Below are 21,725 nucleotides of genomic sequence, written 5' to 3' on the forward strand. Positions count from 1 at the left end.
CTGTACTTTGGGACCCTCGTCTGTATATTTTACTCCCTGTAACATTCTTTTATATCATGATAATAATAAACTTATTGATTAATACACCTAAGCGTTACGGACAGCCTAGGCGGCGACGGAGAGGTAAACAGCTGAGCCGCCAGTAGGTATACTCTTTTTTTTTTCGATGCGCTTATTTGTATTTATGGAGGCGTCTTGAAAAATGTGAATTTTTATTTATCGAGGTGTCTTGAAAAATATATCTGTCACTTTGTTCTATCGGAAGCCCACTTTCGTCATGACTATTGCTTAAGAGACAGGTTCTCATTTAACGCTTCAAGGGGCCGTTTAAACAAACGCGCGCAGTGATTCCAATACGGCTGCGGCGAGCCAGTGGAGGGTTCAGCGTGCCGTGCGCAGCTCGCCGGCCAGCGGAGGGGAGATATCCGAGGACAATTGAGGAGCAAAACGCGCGCGCGGCGGAGAGTGTCGCTACTTTCTAGATCAAGGGGCTTAACGCATAGCATGGCATTTTCAGCGCAGCCGCAGCCACAGCTTAAGGAACTAGTGTCTTTAGAATTCTGTATCTATGTATTTTCTAATAAAGGAACACACCACGTAATACTAACCTAGTGAAGTTGCGCCTCAGATATGCCTAATATTTACATTTTCATCGACAACGTTCACAAGTATGAACAGCCGTACCAGTTCAAGATGGGTGGGCGGTAAGCAAGTGGTTCAACTTTGGCCGGGTGGCTGAATCGGGTGACAGACAGACAGAGAGACAGACAGACAGACCAAAATTTCTGCGCTTATGTTCCCCAAGAAAGACTATCGTCTTTAATAACGATCCGAGGTCGGTAGCATGCCCAACGAACGCCAACGGAACGCGATCGTGCAAGTGCTCCGCCTTCGCATCGCCTCATGGTCCCCTTTAGCGCGAGATGGTGTAATTTTTTAACACGAAAGAGTTTTATGCCGGGGTCCACCAAGACTTCAGTGACGTATTTCCGTCACGGAAGTGACGTCCAAAAAATGTACACTATCAGATGGCAAAGAAAAAAGTTCTGTCAACGGGCATCGAACCCACGACCGCTCGGTCCGCAACAACAGATGCCGGGCGTGCTATCCACTGAGCCACGGTCACAAGACTCTAGAGCCTTTACAAACGCGCCTTTTACATCTACCACTCTCCCGGTCGGCGGGGTGGTGTTACCCTCTGGTAGCGGCAAGGTAAAGTAATTCGTCGTTACTGTGGCCTCCGCGATTAGTACCTGCAAGTACAGGTTCCTCCCATTCGGCTCATTTTCAATAGAAGTGCAATTTTGTCAATTCCTTAACACACCGCGAGGTGGCGACCTTAATGCAAGCGTCGTAAAAGCGTCGGCCTCGCTCATAGCACCACGCTAATCAAACCAAAAATAGCTCTGCGACGCGCGCCTGCCTCGCTGTAACACCGCGTTCCCCGCCTACGCGCTTTCCCCGAGAAAAATTGCGGCCGGGCTACCGGGGCGGCACGACGCCCCTTGCGTTTCCTTTTAGTCTGGCCGTGGTGTTCAATCACATTTTAACATGCCGCGGGATGGCGACCAAGTTCTGCGTCCAATATGCGACGCTCTTCTGGCTATCACACCTCGTTCTCTGATTACGCTTTCACCGTTAACCACTACAGCTACCACAATGGTTTGTTTAATCATTGAACATGGACGTTAGTCTTCGGCATGGAGATGTGCACAAAGCATTAAAGTGGGTGCATCCACGTTAAACGGTGCTATAGCTGCCAGACATCAATATACGTTGTGCAAACTCTCTTATATCAATGTACAGTAAACGTTCAGTTACTTCTATAGGGGCACGTTTTACTTTCGTGTTATTCCGATTCCTATGACGGAGGGATCAACCATGTTTTTTTCTTAAATGTCTATTACGCTAGCGTTCGGTGAATTTGTGAATACGGGCTGAGATGTTTCGTCTATTCGGCATCCGCTGCATCTTTTTTTTTCCACACTTTCGTCTATCTACTTATTCTTGGTTTCGTGAATAAAAGTTTCAGTTGGCACTCAGCGCCCGTTCGTGTGTCACTTTCCTTCGTCCTGTCTTTGCGCTGTTTCTCAAGTTTTACAAAAAAAAATCACAGCATATACACGGGGTGAATGATGATGAGTGGGGCGAAGCTACGGAGGGAATCATCTGTAAACCGTTAAACTCTTCCGTGAAATGCGCCCAGTACATAATATAAAGAGTGTGAAACATCGTGTATATATTAAACATCAAACTTTTATTGTACTGTTGGTTTACGTGGTCCCTTCATTATCACTTGTGATCGGTGAAATGCAAGGAAGAAGTCCGCTCCCGAGCGAAAGAGCGCCAAGAGCGACCGCATTCCCCGCTCGCCCTGTGCGAATTAAAGGCAAGGCTAGAGGGAAGACAGGACGCGCGTTCCACGACGCGAGGTCGGTAGCATGCCCAACGAAAGCCAACGAAACGCGATCGTGCAAGTGCTCCGGCTTCGCATCGCCTCATGGTTCCATTTAGCGTCCCAAAACCAAACATATTGCTCAAGGTGTGCCTTGCGTTTTTCGTAGAAATAATTTCTTTATCATGTACATTAAGACGAAAAGTTGAAAGCTCACTAGAGTGTATCGCCCGCAAAGTATGTCTTTTAGTGTGATTTAACTCTCGTACGGCAGGGTCCTCGCGCCGTTGCCGGTCCACCTCGCCCGTTGACGATCGGGCGAGGTGGCTACATACAACTAGTACTACTACACTTTAAGAAAAACATCTGGCGTTCTTTCGTTCTGCTTTTACAAAACATCTGGCGTCTTTCGTTGGTTTATTTCATCAATCAACGGCGTTTTGAACAAAATTTTATTGTTTAATCACGCACAGGAGAAATCTCACCAGGCACTACCTTGGAGGTAAACAATGGCTGCTAATGGCAATGAGAGACAGAAGAAGTCGGCTTTTAGCTAACACTTACACTTCTACTTCTACTAACGTTTCCTACTGGAACATGCCAATGGCTGCTAATGGGGAATGAGAGACAGAAGAATTCGGCTTTTAGTTAACGCGCACGCTGCGAATTTTTTATTGTTCAACAACGCACAGGAGAAATCTCCCACCGGCACCACCTTGGAGGTCAAAGCGTAAGACTTGTTACTCACTACTACGACCACGACGACTACGAGGGACGAACGGGTGCCGCCTTAAGGAGCTTCGCCCCTAAAAATAAACTCGAAAGGGGTCTCCACGCGTGCGTACGAACGTGTACATAGCTTTAGTGACGTGCGCACAAAGCAGTTATAAGGCGACAGTTCGCCGCGTTGCTCACGGAAGGAAAGTTCACGGGACGCATAATAAAAGTAGGAAACATTAGCTACAAATGCTCGCCGCTACTTGTGACCGCGCGATCTCGCGTGGCGGAACGGCGCCGAGCGTAAGGACAAACAAAGGTGTAGTGCCCAAGCGCCCGCATTGCAATGGGCTTAGTCCTCACAAAGATAGCGGCGAGCGCGCATCGTCTCTTTTCGGTGTCTGTTGGCCCGAAAGCAGCCCGAAGGCTTCCAGAAAGCTTCCGCAACTAAGAACGGTAAGGAACTGCGCGATTCACGGAACACAAGAAGTAGTACGCAGGACAAGCGCAGACTAACAACTGAAATTTATTGAAGCATAAATCTTCTACTTCAGAAAACCTACATGCGCACAAGCTCTCTCGACAATATCACACACCATAGTAAAAGCCCTTTATCTACGCTAAAAATGCCAACACTATCTTATGCAGGTAAACGGAGAGTTCACTAATGCATTTATCAGGACGAAGCCTCGAGATCACTGACGCTTCCAAAATTCCACGTGCTCTTTTTTCTCTGGCACACCCCAGCACTCTCGTTTCTTCAAAAAGTGGGATGCAGTTAGCGCAGGATCTGCAATGAACCGCCAAATGTTGCCGACTGGCTGAAGCTACAGCATATACTAATGCTCCGAAAGGCGTTTATTTAAACATCTTCCAGTTTGGCCCATATAGAGCTTGCCGCAGCTTAACGGGACCTCATAGACAACATCCGATCTGCATCCTACAAACTTGCGTTTGCGATTCGTGCCGCAGCTTCCACTCCTCTGCACACTCGTAAGGGCGCACAACCATGACAATTTACATGGTGCTGAACAAAAAACATCTACGCCAAATTTACTGGCCACCTTGTTATTACCATGCGAAAGTTTGTGGACGTAGGGCAACACCACAAAACCTCGCCTTTCTGTTCCTAATGTACTGTCCGCCCGTGGAGGTGCAGTACATCTACCAAAGGTTTCCAACAGTTTCTCTGCTACGGCCTTTAGCAGAACGTCCGGAAAGCGCGCTTCTTGCAGTCTGGCCACTTGGGAGGTGAAACTATCCTGGATCGTGTGGTGGTATGACTTACTTAAAGATGACTTCAAACTAGAGGTGTGCGCCGCCGCGCCGCGACGCCGCGGCCGCCTGTTTTGGTCACACCGCTCGCGCCGCCGCCGAAGTCCCAAGAGAGATCACGCCGCCGCCGCCGCCGCCGCGCAATAATTGCAGCGCGCCGCCGTTAGTCTTTTCTTTTATTTCGAATGGGGGATCTGGAAATAAAATACAGCACTTCTCCGGAGGAGCTCTTCCCGATGTGTCCGTGTAAAGAACAGTCTATTTCAGCGGCCGCTGAATAGCGGGAGCTCGGCGAGAAGCGCCTGTTTCCGGTTCCTGTTCTGCAGCGCCATCATGACATCAAAAAGCTTTCGAACACTCTCGACACAAATGATAGGGACTGAATGCGCTTCAATGCAACGAACGCAGCCATCAGAGCTCCGATTTTTGGTGCACATGTCTTTTGGTCATGTTAGCCATCGATTTAGGTTTAATGCGGCCGCTCGTCTAACGCAGCTGTGAGGTCGGTACGCATTCCCTGCATAGTTCTCAAACATCTGGGACACATTCATATGCAAATTCAGACTTGAAAGGTTCATGTTTCTGTGCATTTCGTCCACTCACTTCTTACGCTAGGAATGTGCTGGCGGGTTGGGTGCGGCGACGTGGTCAAGAGCGAGTTGACATCACGGCTCACCGCTTTTACGAATCACTGAATGCGCTCTGCCGAAATGGACTGTGGACATCTTTGGATGAACGCATCGAGAATAGCTCCCCAGAAGTTGTAGTATATTTTTCTTCTCCAGAAATATCACGAGTATCGCCTGACCTTAACGCTGCCGCGTCCTCCAGCCTTAAAGGGGGACGACCCAACTCGCTGGATAGCATATTCTTCGAGTCTTGGACATAGTACACTGTGCATAAATAGATGAAATAGATAAATAATATATGTGTATATATATATATATATATATATATATATATATATATATATATATATATATATATATATATATATATATATATATATATATATATATATATATGTGTGTGTGTGTGTGTGTGTGTGTGTGTGTGTTTTTCGCGCCGGCAAGAAGTTAGGGAGCGTTTGCGCGAGAGTTGAAAAAAGCGCACAGAAGAGGCAGGCCGCTGACAGCACTGAAGGTTGCACTATGAAGCACTCTAAGCGTTTCACTGAATGCGCGAGCGGAGTGGTGTACACCATCACTTTTTCATGTGGTGGTGCGTACATTGGGCAGACGGGTTGTTGTCCTAACGTCCGTCTAAGGGAGCACGCTAGCTCTCTGAAAGGTACACCATCTACGCATCTTTCCCTTCATTGCCGGCAGTGCGGATGCGCAGCCGAGCTAAACAAAACCACCGTGATGATGAGGCACAGGGACCAGCGCACGCGTGAAATTGCTGAAGCGTTTGAAATTATAAACACAAAAGACAGATGCGTGAGCCAGCCTTCGATCGCTCTCACAGAAGCTGAGATTACATATCTACAGCATACGTGAGTACATGCCTGGTGGGGGATAAGATTTTTTGTATGGTTTTTTTGTGCTTATATATGACACGTTTCTTCCATTAAAATTTCAGTTGTTAGACAGCGCTTGTGTCGTGCACTTCCTTGTGTTTTCGTGTTCCTTTTTTGCGCTGAACATGGCGAGTACGTTCCAACTAGCCCAATTTGCCTCCTTACTACGTGGTTGGTATGCCCAGCACATGTGACCACCATCCCTGAAAGATAGTCTGATATCTAAAAACAGCAACTTGCATTCACTGGCAGCTCAAAAGTAAAATTCAGTTTCTTGGCCACGGATTTAAAAACATGAAGAATGTTATCTGCTACCTCCGCTAGATTATTGTCTGAATTCACACTTACAAAGATTAAAAAATCGTCGACATATCTGAAGACACGTACAGTGCTTTCGTCAACAAGTGCCCGCGATAGTGAACAATCTAAATCAGCAAGATAAATCTTAGTTAAAATCGGCGCCACGCTAGATCCTATACAAATCCCCAGTTTTTGTACATAAAACCCTTCTTTGAAGCTCAAATAGTTGAAGTTAAGTAGACCTCAAGTAACTCCAAAAACCCTTCTACTGAAATTCCACTCGTATTTTGAAAGTCCACCACTCCCGAGCGTTCAATGTAGTTGCGAACGGACACTGACAGGTCCTCGTGGGGGACCGAATAGAACAACTACTCTATGTCCACCGAGAAGCCAGAAGTCACTCCTGGCTGCGTGTCTTTCAACATATCCACAAGTCGGTCCGAACTGGCAATCTTGTAGGGATCCTCAGGTGCCAACCTTCTCAACTGTTTTTGGAGATACCGGCTGAGGGTGGCCTGCCACGTACCCCGTTCCGTAACAATGGTCCTAAAGGTGCAATCCAATTTGTGGCTTTTTGCACTGAAGAACATAGAAAGAACTAGGGTTTTATTCCCTCACACATCCTTCTTTAATCTATCTAGCTTCAGGTTTTCCAGCACCGCAAGAGCCTTGCTTTTCGCCTTCGTTGCTTTTATGTATGCAGTCCTAAAGTTCTTCGAAACAGCAGCTGTGGCCTTGTCATCATACAACTTCTGGGGCATTACTACAAAGCCTCCATCTTCATCAGCCAGCAAAATTGCCTGGCCTGAGTCTGATATATTCTTCAACCGTAAGTAATCTGCGGCTACCATCTTTTTCTGTTAGATGCGAAGCATCTCTTGTTCGGGGGTATGTCCTGCAGTGGGCTAGTCCGCACTCACACTACGCATGCGCAGGAAGAGAACCGGCCAAGCGGGTTTCCTCCGGGCTGCTGCCCGCAGGAGAGTCGGTGGGGGAGCAGGAGGGCGGCGCGGTGTGCTTCCAGGCGGGGGGGGGGGGGGGTGACGTCTGAGGCGCGGCTGCTTGTCTCACTCTCCTGCTGTGGGGGTGCGAACGGGTTTTAAAGACGATAGCCTTTCTTGGGGAACGTAAACGCAGAAATTTTGGTTTGTCTGTCTGTCACCGGAATCAGCCACCCGGCCAAAGTTAATAATAATATCTGGGGTTTAACGTCCCAAAACCACGCTATGATTATGAGAGACGCCGTAGTGGAGGGCTCCGGAAATTTTGACCACCTGGGGTTCTTTAACGTGCACCTAAATCTAAGTACACGGGCCTCAAACATTTTCGCCTCCATCGAAAATGCAGCCGCCGCGGCCGAGATTCGATCCCGCGACCTTCGGGTCAGCAGTCGAGCGCCATAACCACTAGACCACCGTGGCGGGGCACCCGGCCAAAGTTGAACCACTTGCCGAAGGGCCAGCCGTCTTGACTGCTGACCAGGTTCATACTTGTGTACATATCTGAGGCGCAACATCACTAGGTAACTATTAGGTTGTGTGTTCCTTTAATAGAAAATACATAGATACGTAATTCTAAAGACCCTAGTTTCTTAAGCTGCGCTGAAAATGCGGCTGCGCTGAAAATGCGATATGCACGCAGACGAGCGCCCTCTATCACGGAGAAAGGAAAGAACCTCCTCCGTGCGATCTGCACAACATGGCCTCCGATATGGCGGACGCGAAACCCACCGCGCGCCCGCCATCTCGGAGGCCATGTGCACAAACTCTTGTTTCCCGACGTATTGCCAGATAGCGCCCATATCTCAAGCAGCGCTAATCTATCGTCTTTCGGCGACATTTCGGCGACAAGCACGCAGATACGTGGCCAATTTCTGTCCTGCTGTGTACAGCATTCCTCCTGGTTGCTGCTGCTTGCCGGCTCCAGCAGCGGGTTTTGGGGTGCCTTTGCGACGAAGCCGAGGTCGGTAGCATGCCCAACGAACGCCAACCGAACGCGATCGTGCAAGTGCTCCGGCTTCGCATCGCCTCATGGTCCCCTTTAGCGGGAGATGGTGTAATTTTTAGATGCGAAGTATCTTAAGGCGGAGCTCAATCCGGTGGTGGTGGTGGTGGTGGTGTGCGGCGTGGCCACCCTACTACGCATGCGCATACCCTCTCCACACACCTCCTCTCCACTCACCCTCTCCCCTTCCCCTCTCCACTTTCACTCTCCCCTTCTCCACTCCGCATTCCCTCTCCACTTTCCCTCTCCCCTACTCCTTTCCACTCTTCCTCTGAAACGCGGGCTAGACATGCCGAAATTCGCTCCTGCGCAACGCCGCGATGAGCTCGAGCGCATGCGCGTCCCCTCCCCTTCTCTCTCCTCTCCTACGCTGCCCCCTCTCGCCAGCCTGTCGACCGCGTTCCCTGCTCGCCCTGTGAGAATTAACGGCCAGGCTAGATGGAAGATACGACGCGCGTAGCGTCCCTCTTCGCGTTCCACGACGCAAGGTCGGTAGCATGCCCAACGAACGCCAACGGAACGCGATCGTGCAAGTGCTCCGGCTTCGCATCGCCTCATGGTCCCCTTTAGCGGGAGATGGTGTAATTTTTTTCTTTCTAGTGATAGTCCGCTGTGTCGACACAATCCAAAATGCATCGTTCCCTCTCCTCAACTTGCGCTTTTAGGGGCGAAGCTCCTTAAGGCGGCACCCGTTCGTCCCTCGTCGTGCTCGTAGTAGTGAGTAACAAGTCTTACCCTTTGACCTCCAAGGTGGTGCCGGTGGGAGATTTCTCCTATGCGTTGATGAACAATAAAAAATTCGCAGCGTGCGCGTTAACTAAAAGCCGAATTCTTCTGTCTCTGTAGAAGTGTAAGTGTTAGCTAAAAGCCGACTGTCTCTCATTCCCATTAGCAGCCATTGTTTACCTCCAAGGTAGTGCCTGGTGAGATTTCTCCTGTGCGTGATTAAACAATAAAAATTTTGTTCAAAACGCCGTTGATTGATGAAATAAACCAACGAAAGACGCCAGATGTTTTGTAAAAACAAAACGAAAGAACGCCAGATGTTTCTAAAGCAAAACGAAAAAGACGCCAGCTGCTTAACGAAAGACGCAAGGTGTTTTCTAAAGCAATGGTTTTCTAAACAATGAAAATTCACAGCGTACATGTAAAATTAAAGTGAGCTGCAAGTCGTCATAACTCATCGAACCTTTAGTATAAACGCGCCCGATCTCACGTCGGTGATGATGTACTGGGCAGAATTCACGGAAGATTCACGGTTTACCGATGAACCTCCGCAGCTTCGCCCACTCATCATCATTCACTCCGTGGATATGCTGTGATTTTTTTTTCCGCGATGCTGTGTACAGACGCCAGTAGCTCGTGCTTCTTCACTGGCATTTCCATACTGTACTTGGGTCCCCTGCTCAGTAGCTTTCGACAGCTGGAGGAATCACCGCGCCACCTAAACAAAGAACCGGCACTTCGCCCGCCTGTACCTTGGTAGTCACGGCAATGTCCTCCTTCTCTTGCACCAGAGAAACTCCGTTGCAGCTTTCGCCAGGTCCTGGAAAATCGAGTGTTCTAAGACCTCCGGCACCGCATCCTTTCCAGCTGAAGCACAGGAACCTCAGCCACTCCTTCAACAGGCGCACATGTGTCCAGTGTTCGCTCCTAAGAATCTTAGCGATTTCCTTCCAATGTCCTTCGGAGCAGCCGAATACCCTGAACAGTCCGGACACAACCGGAGGCGGCTGACCTTTTCTCAGGCACTACCGAAGAATCCTGGCCTCACAGGTCGCAGCAGCAATAATGCTTGTGCACAACGAACATCATCAAAAAAGTTCAGAGCAACGCAAAAAAACTCTGGCAAAAGTTTTAACCTCGATAAGCTGGCCGGAATGATAGAGAAAAGCACAAAGGGCTGCTTAAAGATGTTTTTTCAGCAAAGACTAACAAACCTGAATGTGCATTCCGTGTTATAGTCTCGGAGAACGGAACATGGCAGAAATGTGTCGCGCAATTTTTGCAGGCGTTTTTTAAGGATTTTACCGTGTGATAATCCTTTCGTCGTTGAAAACTCCGAGCAGGTTGTTGAATTTTTTACTAACAGACATGAGGACAGGCTTTGTGCCTTCTCGATAGACATAAAGGATTTATACTATTCAATACCCCATAACGACCTAATGAGTTGCGTCAGTGCTAGCATTGATGAACTTGGAGCGGTTCGTTTTCAGAACGAATCAGGTCTATCCTGTAGTAGATTTTTAGAACTGCTATCCTTTTATTTGAACACAACTTTTGCGACATGGGATGACAACATTGTAACCCAAAAGAACGGCGTGTGCATCGGATCTTGTATCGCTCCTCGCTTAAAGGGGCCCTCCAACACTATTCAACCCCCCATTTTTTACTTGCGGGTTGCGTAGACTGATGGCTGGGGATAATTTTAGCATAAGTTTAAGCACCGATATCAAATTATTTAGTATTTTAATCACGCGTTGAAGTCGCTACATCGCTGCTGACCGCATCAGCGCGTAGTGGCGCTTGCCAGAACTATTGCGGGCGGAAATGACGAAGATGGGCGCTGGCCTATGATTGGATAAATGTAACGTTAGAAGTAATAACGGCGTTGCATCAAAGTTGAGATTACTATTGTGTTTCGTTTTTCTTTTCTGTGCTTTTTCAATGAACTCCAAATAGCCGCCGTCGCAACAAAAAATATCACTACAACCACAAAGTACGACAGAGGCGCCGGTTGCCATTTCGCCTCTGGTGGCTCTGGCTTTCTTTCTTTCTTTTTTTTTTTTTTGCCTGCGCCGGTCGGATGTCCATATGAAACGCTTGCCCCTCTTCCTTCTTTTTGCGTCTGTACGTTTGCGAGCTGCCTCTTTCCGCATGTGCGGTAGGCTCATGATTGTTGTTGAAACGGTGCATCGTCGGGCTGCTCACCGAACAACCCGCGTAGGGGGTTGTTCCCTTCTCAGAATGAGAAGAGGGAATGACATGGAATGTCGTTGTAAGGAACAGCAGACAAAGCCTCCCCAGCCTCGCTACGAAGCGGTAGCGCCCGCTCAAGTTCTGACAAGTCAGGAGGAACCACGTTTGTTACTATGGCAACGACGTCAACAATACGTTGGAAAGGAGAAGCAACAATGGTGTGCGAGCTTCCCCTACGTAAGAGCTTTCAGCCCATTTCATTGGAGCGCCATCCGACGTCACAGCAGAGTGTGAAATGTGGTCACGTGACCCCGCGAAAATCGAGTTGAGGGCAGGCATTTTTTTTCTTGTATTTTGAATTTTCTAAATCGAATAACTTCGTATTGCGTGCCGCTATCGCTGCCGTTCTTGCTGCACTAGTTCGTCCGTACTTCAGTCTACGCAATCCAAGAGTAAAAAATGGGGGGTTGAAGAGTGTTAGAGGGCCCCTTCAAGTGATTTATATTTGGCTAATCGTGACAGGCTTTTCAGCCAACGTCTGAACAAGGATGGAGTCGTGGCGTTCAGGTTTGTTGATGATTATTTAGTTATTTTAAGCAATAACGCGGCAGATTTTATCCCATTGTTTCAAACACAAAGAAGGTGTTTTCAGAGTGCCTTCATCCTTTAGAATTCACCCATGAAGTTCCCGTTGAGGGCTTCATTAGATTATTATATTTAGTACTGCTTTTCTCTGACCGAAGTACCTTTTGGGGGTATGAGCCGAGGGGCAAGAAACCCGTGCTCCCATTTAAATCTGCGCACTCTAAACTGGTGAAACGTGCAATTATTTATTCGTGTTTCGTGAACGCCCTCAAAAAATCCTCTGAACACAGTCGAAGACAGCTTACTTAGACAAGCTAACAGACTGGGGGAAGCTGGTTATCCAGTAACCATGCTAACCTCGGTGGCCGAGAGTTTGCAGAGACGTTACAAGGTCGGAGCAAGCAGTGAAATCACGCGTCCAGAGAAACCAAAGAATGTAGCGGCCTACATGCATCGTATCTCCCATAACCTCAAGAAGATTGGTAGTAGAGCAGGAGTCCAGGTGGCGTTTCCCGCCCCTGAACGACTGCAAGGTCTATGTGGACGCGTAAATAAAGAGGGAAACGGGCCAGTTGCCATTTGCACCACGCGGCAGGGACGACGTTTTGTGGAATGCACGCGTAGTGTAGTTTATTCCATTCCCTTGTCATGCGGGCGAGTGTATATCGGGCAAACTGGGAGATGCTTGAACGAAAGACTTAAGGAGCACTATTATACCGTTAACTCAGCTGTTTCCGGTCATTTAGGCATACAATGCCGAGATTGTGCTTGCGTTCCACGCTTTGAAGATACGCATGTGCTCAGCCGTTCTTCGGGCATGATGACAAGATTCATTCAAAAAAGACAGGGCGTGCAAACACGGACACAAGAAAGAAGTCAGGACACCACAAATGCCACGATGACAAGACTGATCATTGAAGCTGCACACATAGATAGTAAGGGTTGCGCATGTGTAAGCATGGCGTCCCTCGCACTGACCGAAAAAGAAAAACTGTTTCTTTATATGTGTCGCTAGGTATTGACTGTTTGTAACGAGCGGAACACCAATGTACCAGATTGTTGAAATTTTCTCTTCTTTTTTCGTGTGCCTCCTATATATATGACGCACTGATGCTAATAAAAAAGCAGTTGTGAGTAAGCGCTCGTGTGTCTGCCATTTCGTCCTCATCTCTTAGCGCTGTTTCATCACCATGCATCCTACAAACTTGCGTTTGTGATTCGTGCCGCAGCTTCTACTCCTCTGTACACTCGTAAGGGCGCACAACCGTGACAATTTACATGGTGCCGAACAAAAAACATCTACGCCAAAATTTCCTGGCCACCTTCTTGATACCATGCGAAAGCTTGTGGACGTAGGGCAAAACCACAAAGCCTCGCCTTTCAGGCCAGGCAATTTTGCTGGCTGATAAAGATGGAGGCTTTGTAGTAATGCCCCAGAAGTTGTATGATGACAAGGCCACAGCTGCTGTTTTGAAGAACTTTAGGACTGCAGACATAAAAGCAACGAAGGCGAAAAGCAAGGCTCTTGCGGTGCTGGAAAACCTGAAGCTAGACAGATTAAGGAAGGATGTGTGACGGAATGAGAACCTAGTTCTTTCTATGTTCTTCAGTGCAAAAAGCCACAAATAGGACTGCCCCTTTAGGGACATTGTTACGGAAAGGGGTACGTGGCAGGCCACCCTCAGCCGGTATCTCCAAAAACAGTTGAGAAGGTTGGCACCTGAGGATCCCTACAAGATTGCCAGTTCGGACCGACTTGTGGACATATTGAAAGACACGCAGCCAGGAGTGACTTCTGGCTTCTGGGTGGACATAGAGGAGTAGTTCTATTCGGTCCCCCACGAGGACCTGTTTGTGTTGTGGGAATCGAGCGCGCCCTTCTCTTTGGCGCCTCGTTCCCCAGCTAGCGCGCGTTGGCCCCGCGCGGCCCGAGCGCCGGGAACCGCCGTTAATCGTCAGACCACGGCGGCAGCGCCAGGCCTCTTTTTCTGGTGCGAGCCATGCGGCGGCCTCCCGGCGCGCGGGCACGCGTCCGGGCATGCCTCGACATACTCACATGCTCACGCCACCAAGCTAGCTTACGTCACTGCGCGACGCCTGTCTTCATTGGCCGCCAGTAACAACCCCTTCCCCCTTGAGCTCGCTTCTGTCTCGCGCGGGCTTGCCCGCGTGAGATGCACTCAGGCCGGCACGAGAGGTTGACGCGCTGCTCTGGCAGGCGGCTTCTCGTCAGTGCGCTCGACTGCTGCCCTTTGTGTGATGGTCGTAGCGCCGCCGGCAAGCGTACTCGATCGGTCTTGCGGAGTTCCCTTTACGGCCTGCAAACCCGTGACCGTCGTACTGTGCTGCATCTTGGGTTAATAAAACCGTGTTGTTTGTTGACAGCCTGCCTTGAGTGCCTTTTCTGCGCCGTGCTGGAGTCGATGAACCCGGCCGTAGCGTCTTTGTTCGCTGCGGCAGCGGAGAACGTCGCGTCCCTTCACGGTCGCCTCGTAGGGTAAGCTTTGTGCTAAACCTATCTCCACATAACTGGCGCCCAACTTGGTTTCGGCATGGCATCAGAGCAGTCCCTCTCGAGGCGCTCGTTCCTGCTCGATCCCGTGGCGACAGAGTTGATCTCGTTCGATGCGGACGACGCCGGCAGCGCGAGGTAAGCTCGCCTTAGCGGCCCTCGGCTCTCGGCCACCGGGAGAGATCCCGTCTTTGGGGCCTCCTTTGGTGATGACCGCTCGAATGTGGACTACAGTCCTAGTCTAGCCAGTTTCGGGTTTTCTCAGCTGGTCGAGACACACGCGGAGCACGTGCCTTCGGGCCCCTCCAATGCGTCGTCTCCGCTCGCTGGCCTTCCTTTGTTAGCGGCGCAGCTGAGGGACCAAGCCGCCGCACCGGAGCGTCCCTACTTAGGCCACATGGTGCTGGCATTCACACGCTCGCTGTACCATCGTTGTCACGAGCGCGAAGGGTTGGCAGTGTCGTCCGCGATCCAGCTCGCATAGGCAACACCGTCGCCGCGTTTTCCGACGATCATGTTCCTCATGCGCGCCTGGGCGACGTTTTCGGCAAATGTGAGTAACCGCGCTCCGTTGTCGATTCGTTTGCCTGTCGCATGAGGCATCATGCATCCGTCGGTGCGGAAACCCTACTCTTCGCTGTGCCGTTTATTGACCCCTTGGGACTGGCGTGCATGGCGGAGAACAGGCGCACGACCCTACAACGGCGGCGCCTGCCTCGGAGCCGCTGTACACAACTGCGGCACGGCTCCAGGCAAAACATTGCCTTCCATCTCGCGAGCAGAACCGCTGTTTCGTGCGGCGCTTCGCGGTTGGGCCGTGGTTGTGCGCTGGGAGACTCGCGCGCGCCGATAGAGCGCTTTGTGCATCTCCCTGGTCTTTCGCTGCCCGTGATTCTCGGTCGCGTCTTTCTCGCGCGCACGGGTATTGTGAATGACTTCCCAAGCGGTGGTTACAGGGTCGTCCCTATCGGCGCCCTACTACCATTTGCAACCCTCGTAGTGGCTATCGCTGCCTTTTAAGTTCGGGACGCCACTCGAGATTTCGCTCGCCGGTAGCTTGTCTGCTATGTCAACACAGTGCCATTGGTGGAGGAAACGAACCCCATGGCGCTAGTCTGGCTTAAGCGCTTGCGCGAGCCCTCGGGCCGCCTCGCGCGCTGGGCGTTGACTTAGCAGCGGTACAACTTCGTTGTGCGCTACCGGAAAGGGAGTTCAAACGTCGTGGCTCACGCCTTGCCGCGTGCCCCCGTTTCGGTGTGACACCTGTGTTCGCCACTCCCGAGAGCAATCGCATCGAGTAGACTCCGGGGCCTCTGGCTCCAATGGGTCGAAAGAAGCGAACCCCGACGGCGAATTGACTTTTGAGTCGATCGCCTCGGGTGAGCACGTCACTTCAGCCGGTATCCTGTTAAGCAGAGAAGAGATACCAAAGGTACAGCAGTGCGATCCGTTTTGGGCTCCAAGAGCCGTGCTCCCAAGGAGCGGGCGCGTATTGACAGTCTGGTATTGCTGTCGGCGCCGTGTGCCGTTTACGCAGTCTGGTATTGCTGCGGGCACGTTGGATTCGCATCTGTTTGTCGCCGGCGGAGTTCTCCTGCGCTCCACATCCCACTAGAGAAAGCTCCCCAGGAGTCTTTTAAGGTGGGGGTAACCCGCAGTCTAAGGAAATTCACCCTCGGCTATTTCCACGACTCGCAGTTGGCCGGACATGCGAGTGGCCGCAAGACTTTCCAAAAGTTGTGCCGCTCTGCTACCTGGCCAGGCACTAAACGTGGCGCTCTTCACTCCTCGTGTCACAATGCGTGAAGTCTCGTGCGGGCAACCCCCTGGGCTCATGCAGCCGCCCTCAAACCCTTTCGTTGCCCGCAGCAGCGACTTGGGAGGGGGGGAGGCGGTCACACAACCGCAGGAAAACCGTAAAGCTGGCTCCAAGCCACGCCATCGGTACAATCTGCGGAAACGCACCTAAGCAACCTTTCTCCCACTAACAGGTAGCTGGACTTTATTCCATACCATGACAGTGAATGGAGAATAACCGCTAAGGTGCGGCGGCACACGTCTGGAAGTGGTAGAAGGCCCTCTTGGCTGAAAATACCCTCTGACGTGTTGTCCAAGCCATACCCTGGCAAGCGCCCCCTTTGTTGGGCAGCACTGTCAGGCAGGCACCCTTTTTGGCAAGCCGGCTATGCCGGGGACATTTCTGTCCACTCCTGCGTCGCCCTGTCGTCTCCCTGCGCCTGGCTCTACTGGGCCGCGCAGCCTGTCGCTGAGCCTGTGGCCTGCTGTTCTCTGGTCCCTCCAGCTGTGACCTGGTACCCACCTTCTGCCCTGCAGTCACCTCCACCCTGCCTTACACACCTGGCAGCTTCGGTAGCCACCCTCGGCGGCTATTCCGCCCACTCAAGCTTTCGCCCAGGCCCGAGCGTGGTCGCTCCGGCTTCCGTTCCTGGCTGCCTGCTGTTCCTGCCTGCCGTTCCTGTGTGGCCCCCGTCCCAGCGACTTTCAGCGGTTGGCTGCCGCACGCAACTGGCAGCCACGCCTCGTACGTTCCCGGCTGCCAACTTCTCCAGTCCGGTGAGCTTCAAGCGGGCTGGCTGCCCGCCCTTGCGCAGTCTCGCCCCCGTTCCTCCTGGGCTGTGGACCTTCTTCCCGGCGGTGGGCTCTCCCCGGTGGTGGAACTTGTGGTGAAACTTTCGGTGGAACTTTTGCGTGGCCATGGCTGACCTATGGACTTGTACCTTCGGGAAGACGACACCCCCCCTGTTGGACTTTGCCCCGTTGGCCAGCCCCCTTGCGGCTGAGCTGACCTTGCCACTTGGCCTCGGACAGCCTCTTTCACAGGCTGGCCTCGGTCTTTAGGAGGGGGGAATGTGGGAATCGAGCGCGCCCTTCCCTTTGGCGCCTCGTTCCCCAGCTAGCGCGCGTTGGCCCCGCGCGGCCCGAGCGCCGGGAACCGCCGTTAATCGTCAGACCACGGCGGCAGCGCCAGGCCTCTTTGTCTGGTGCGAGCCATGCGGCGGCCTCCCGGCGCGCGGGCACGCGTCCGGGCATGCCTCGACATGCTCACATGCTCACGCCACCAAGCTAGCTTACGTCACTGCGCGACGCCTGTCTTCATTGGCCGCCAGTAACAACCCCCTTCCCCCTTGAGCTCGCTTCTGTCTCGCGCGGGCTTGCCCGCGTGAGATGCACTCAGGCCGGCACGAGAGGTTGACGCGCTGCTCTGGCAGGCGGCTTCTCGTCAGTGCGCTCGACTGCTGCCCTTTGTGTGATGGTCGTAGCGCCGCCGGCAAGCGTACTCGATCGGTCTCGCGGAGTTCCCTTTACGGCCTGCAAGCCCGTGACCGTCGTACTGTGCTGCATCTTGGGTTAATAAACCCGTGTTGTTTGTTGACATCCTGCCTCGAGTGCCTTTTCTGCGCCGTGCTGGAGTCGACGAACCCGGCCGTAGCGTCTTTGTTCGCTGCGGCAGTGGAGAACGTCGCGTCCCTTCACGGTCGCCTCGTAGGGTAAGCTTCGTGCTAAACCTATCTCCACAGTGTCCGTTCGCAACTGCATTGAACGCTCGGGAGTGGTGGACTTTCAAAATACGAGTGGAATTTCAGTCGAATGTTTTTTTGAGTTATTTCAAGTCTACTTAACTTCAATTATTGTGAGCTTCACGACGGCTTTTATGTACAAAAACAGGGGATTTGTATACGATCTAGCGTGGCGCCGCTTTTAACTGAGATCTATCTTGCTGATTTAGATTGTTCACTATCGCGGGCACTCGTTGACGAAAGCATTGTAGGCGTCTTCAGATATGTCGACGATTTTTTAATTTTTGTAAGTGTGAATTCAGACAATGACCTAGCGGAGGTAGCAGATAACAATCTTTATGTTTTTAAATCCGTTGCCAAGAAACTGAATTTTACTTTTCACCTGCCAGTGAATGCAAGTTTGCTGTTTTTAGTTACCAGACTATCTTTCTGGGATGGTGGTCACATGTGCTGGGCATACCAGCCACGACCTAAGAATCCCCTTTTACCGTACGATTCTTGCCATTCAAAACTTGTTCAGAGGGGAATCGCGAAGTCATGTTTGAAGTCATCTTTAAGTAAGTCATGCCACCACACGGTCCAGGATAATTTCACCTCCCAAGTGGCCAGACTGCAAGAAGCGGGCTTTCCGGACGTTCTGCTAAAGGCCGTAGCAGAGAAACCGTTGGAAACCTTGTGTAGATGTGCTGCACCTCCACGGGCAGACAATACATTAGGAACAGAATGGCGAGGTTTTGTGGTTTTGCTCTACGTCCACAAACTTTCGCATGGTATCAAAAAGGTGGCCAGGAAATTTATCGTAGACGTTTTTTGTTCAGCACCATGTAAATTGTCACGCTTGTGCGCCCTTACGCGTGTGCAGAGCAGTGGAAGCAGCGGCACGAATCACAAACGCAAGTTTGTAGGATGCAGATCGGAATTTGTCTATGAGGTCCCGTTAAGCTGCGGCAAGGTCTATGTGGGGCAAACTGGAAGAGGTTTAAAAAGATGGTTGATCCCTCCGTTATAGGAATCGGAATAACACGAAAGTAAAGCGTGCCCTTACAGAAGTAACTGAATGTTTACTGTACATTGATATAGGAGAGTTTGCACAATGTATATTGATGTGCGGCAGCTATAGCACCGTTTAACGTGGATGCACCCACTTTGATGATTGGTAATACATCTCCATCCCGACGACTAACGTCTATGGTAAATGATTAAACAAACCCTTGTGGTAGCTGTAGTGGTTAAGGGGGAAAGCGTAACCAGAGAACGAGGTGCGATAGTCAGAAGAGCGTCGCATATTGGACGCAGAACTTGGTCGCCATCCCGCGGCATGTTAAAATGTGATTGAACACCACGGCCGGACTAGAGGGAACAAAAGCGCGTCGTGCCGCCCCCCCCGGGGCGCGATTTTTCTCGGGGCGAGCGCGTTAGCGGGCAATGCGGTTAACAGCCAGGTGAGGAAGGCGCGCGTCGCAGACCTATTTTTGGTTTGAATTAGCGTGATGCTATGAGCGAAGCCGACGCTTTTACGACGCTCGGGCTAAGATCGCAACCTAGCGGTGTGTTAAGGTATTGACAAAATTGAACTTCTACTGAAAACGCACCGAAAGGGACGGACGTGGAACGCGTTGCAGGTGTTAATCGCGGAGGCCACAGTAATGACGAATTTACTGCTCCGAGAGGGCAACGCCACCCCGCCGACCGGGAGAGTGGTAGATATAAAAGGCGCGTTTGTAAATCTTCTAGAGTCTGTGACCGTGGCGCAATGGATAGCGTGCCCGGCGTCTGTTGTGGTGGACCCGGCGGTCGTGGGTTCGATGCCCTTTCGCGGAACTTTTTAACACGAAAGTGTTTTATGCCAGGGTGCACCAAGACTTCAGTGACATATTTCCGTCACGGAAATGACGTCGAAAAAATGTACACGATCAGATGGCAAAGAAAAAAAATTTCAGTAAACGGGCATCGAAGCCACGACTGCTTGGTCCGCAACAACAGATGCCGGGCGCGCTATCCACTGCGTCACGGTCACTTTTTTTTCTCTTTAATGCATGGTAATAATGCCATCAAATATCGCCATCTATTACAACATAATTCATCGCTTTAGAATTACACTCACATGCACATATGCACAAAACACACATAATTTCACATAGTCCAAGGAATCTTCAAAAGTCCGGTAAACAGACACAAACGTGCAGAAGGCCAAGCCACGCCGGAACCGGGTCAAAAGTCTCAGCAACACTACACACGTTAGCTGCTTCTTCCCGAAAGACAGACCGTGTCGAGCAAGGTGGCTCAGCATGTCTGTAAATCATGCGGCTTCTCCATAGCGAATATAGACCTAGCAGCATGGTTAAATCATATGGCGCATTATTGTTGATGCTCGTTTTGAACGGCAGGAACCTCACACCATGCGATGTAATTCGAAATTCTTTTCTGAGGGTTCTCTTAAGAATGTCCCAGAAATGAAATGCATCACGGCAATGAATAAAACAATGCTCGATTGTTTCAGGCTCGTTGCATAGCCTGCAATTTACAGACCAGGGCACGTATATCCCTTTTTCATGAAGCCATGTCTTTACAGGTAAAGTGGATGTGTGCAACTTAAAGAAAAACGTTTTCACAGCTGGCGATATACACATTTTACGTACACGGCAGAATACATCATGACCAGAATGAGATAAATATTGCTGTCGGTAAACAGGTTCATGGAATAGGGTGTTTACTAGTGCGGCGGTTAGCGTCTTTCTGTCCACGTTGTACAAGTACTCTAACGTGAATCTGGCTTTCAGAAACTGGACAGTGTCGACAATCTCTTTCAAGAAACCCCATAATTGCGATTCTTCCGCCACTCTTGTTGTGACAAAAAGAAAAGGTAGATGGTGAGAAAGACGGTTCCGTATAACAGCCAGACGAAACGGGTGACAGACATAAGGTAAAAAAGATCGCAGCACCAGTTGTCGCACAAACAAATGCACAAGACTAAGCCCACCCTTCTCAAGCGGAAGAAAACGGTTGTCCCTTCTCATGGCTTCCCATGATGAACTCCAGATAAAGCAGGCAAATATTCTGTGAAATGCCTGAATATGTACTCGAGAGCAGTGTAATACCTGTAAAATGTAGATAAGCTTTGAAGCAAAAAATATGTTGCATGCTTTAGCTTTTGCGAAAACGGAAAGGTCGCGTCCTTGCCAAGTGGAAACCTTGCGACGGATAGTGGTTAACGCGGACGTCCAATGAGGACCACTATTACAGTAGTTATCAAGAGGCACACCTAGATAAGGGATCGGAGTGTCATCCCAATGAATATTTGCAAATACCGAGGGTGTTAGAGCCCACATGCCCAGCCAGAATCCTCTGCTTTTATCAAAATTTATACTAGCTCCGGAAATTTCACAAAAACGCATAGTAGTGTTTACTGATTCCTGGACACTCGGTTTATCCACGCAAAAGAAGGCAATGTCATCTGCGTAAGCTAGAACTTTAATCTCCTCAGCTTCATATGTATATCCTTTAATGTTAGAATTAAACAGAACACTTAAACAAAGTGGTTCCAAATATATTGCAAAAAGCAAAGGCGAGAGCGGACGCCCCTGACGTACTGACGAATTTACCTCTATGATACCTGAAAGCGTGCGATTCACAATTAATCTTGTGGTGCACCTTTTATAACAAAGTGATATGCCATTGTACAATACATTTCCTAACTGGAGATGTCTTAGCAGTCGGAACAAAAAATCGTGCCTTACCTTATCAAAAGCCTTAGCAAGATCAATCTGAAGAAGAGCTACCTGATTCATGCTACTGCGCCAGTAATGCTACTGCAGCCAACGATGCAGTCATATCAGTCGCCACTTCGTCAATCACGTCCTGCGCCATGGGCGAGCCCTGCTCCAGCAAACCGGTGGCGCACACCTGACAACCGCCCCATATGCTTCGCATGCGGTTACGCCGGCCACGTGGCGCGTTACT

At 50.5% G+C, this 21,725-nt stretch overlaps 1 protein-coding gene across 1 annotated transcript; it reads right to left on the reverse strand.

Moving 5' to 3' along the window:
* Positions 1–19,918: 19,918 nt before the first annotated feature.
* LOC119392000 (uncharacterized) lies at positions 19,919–21,094 on the reverse strand. The gene has a single exon (XM_037659636.2). It carries the CDS (start codon positions 21,092–21,094, stop codon positions 19,919–19,921), a length of 1,176 nt encoding a protein of 391 aa, XP_037515564.2.
* Between the last annotated feature and the right edge of the window lie 631 nt (positions 21,095–21,725).

Source organism: Rhipicephalus sanguineus, chromosome 4 (assembly GCF_013339695.2).
Source record: "Rhipicephalus sanguineus isolate Rsan-2018 chromosome 4, BIME_Rsan_1.4, whole genome shotgun sequence".
Classification (NCBI taxonomy): Eukaryota; Metazoa; Arthropoda; class Arachnida; order Ixodida; family Ixodidae; genus Rhipicephalus; species Rhipicephalus sanguineus.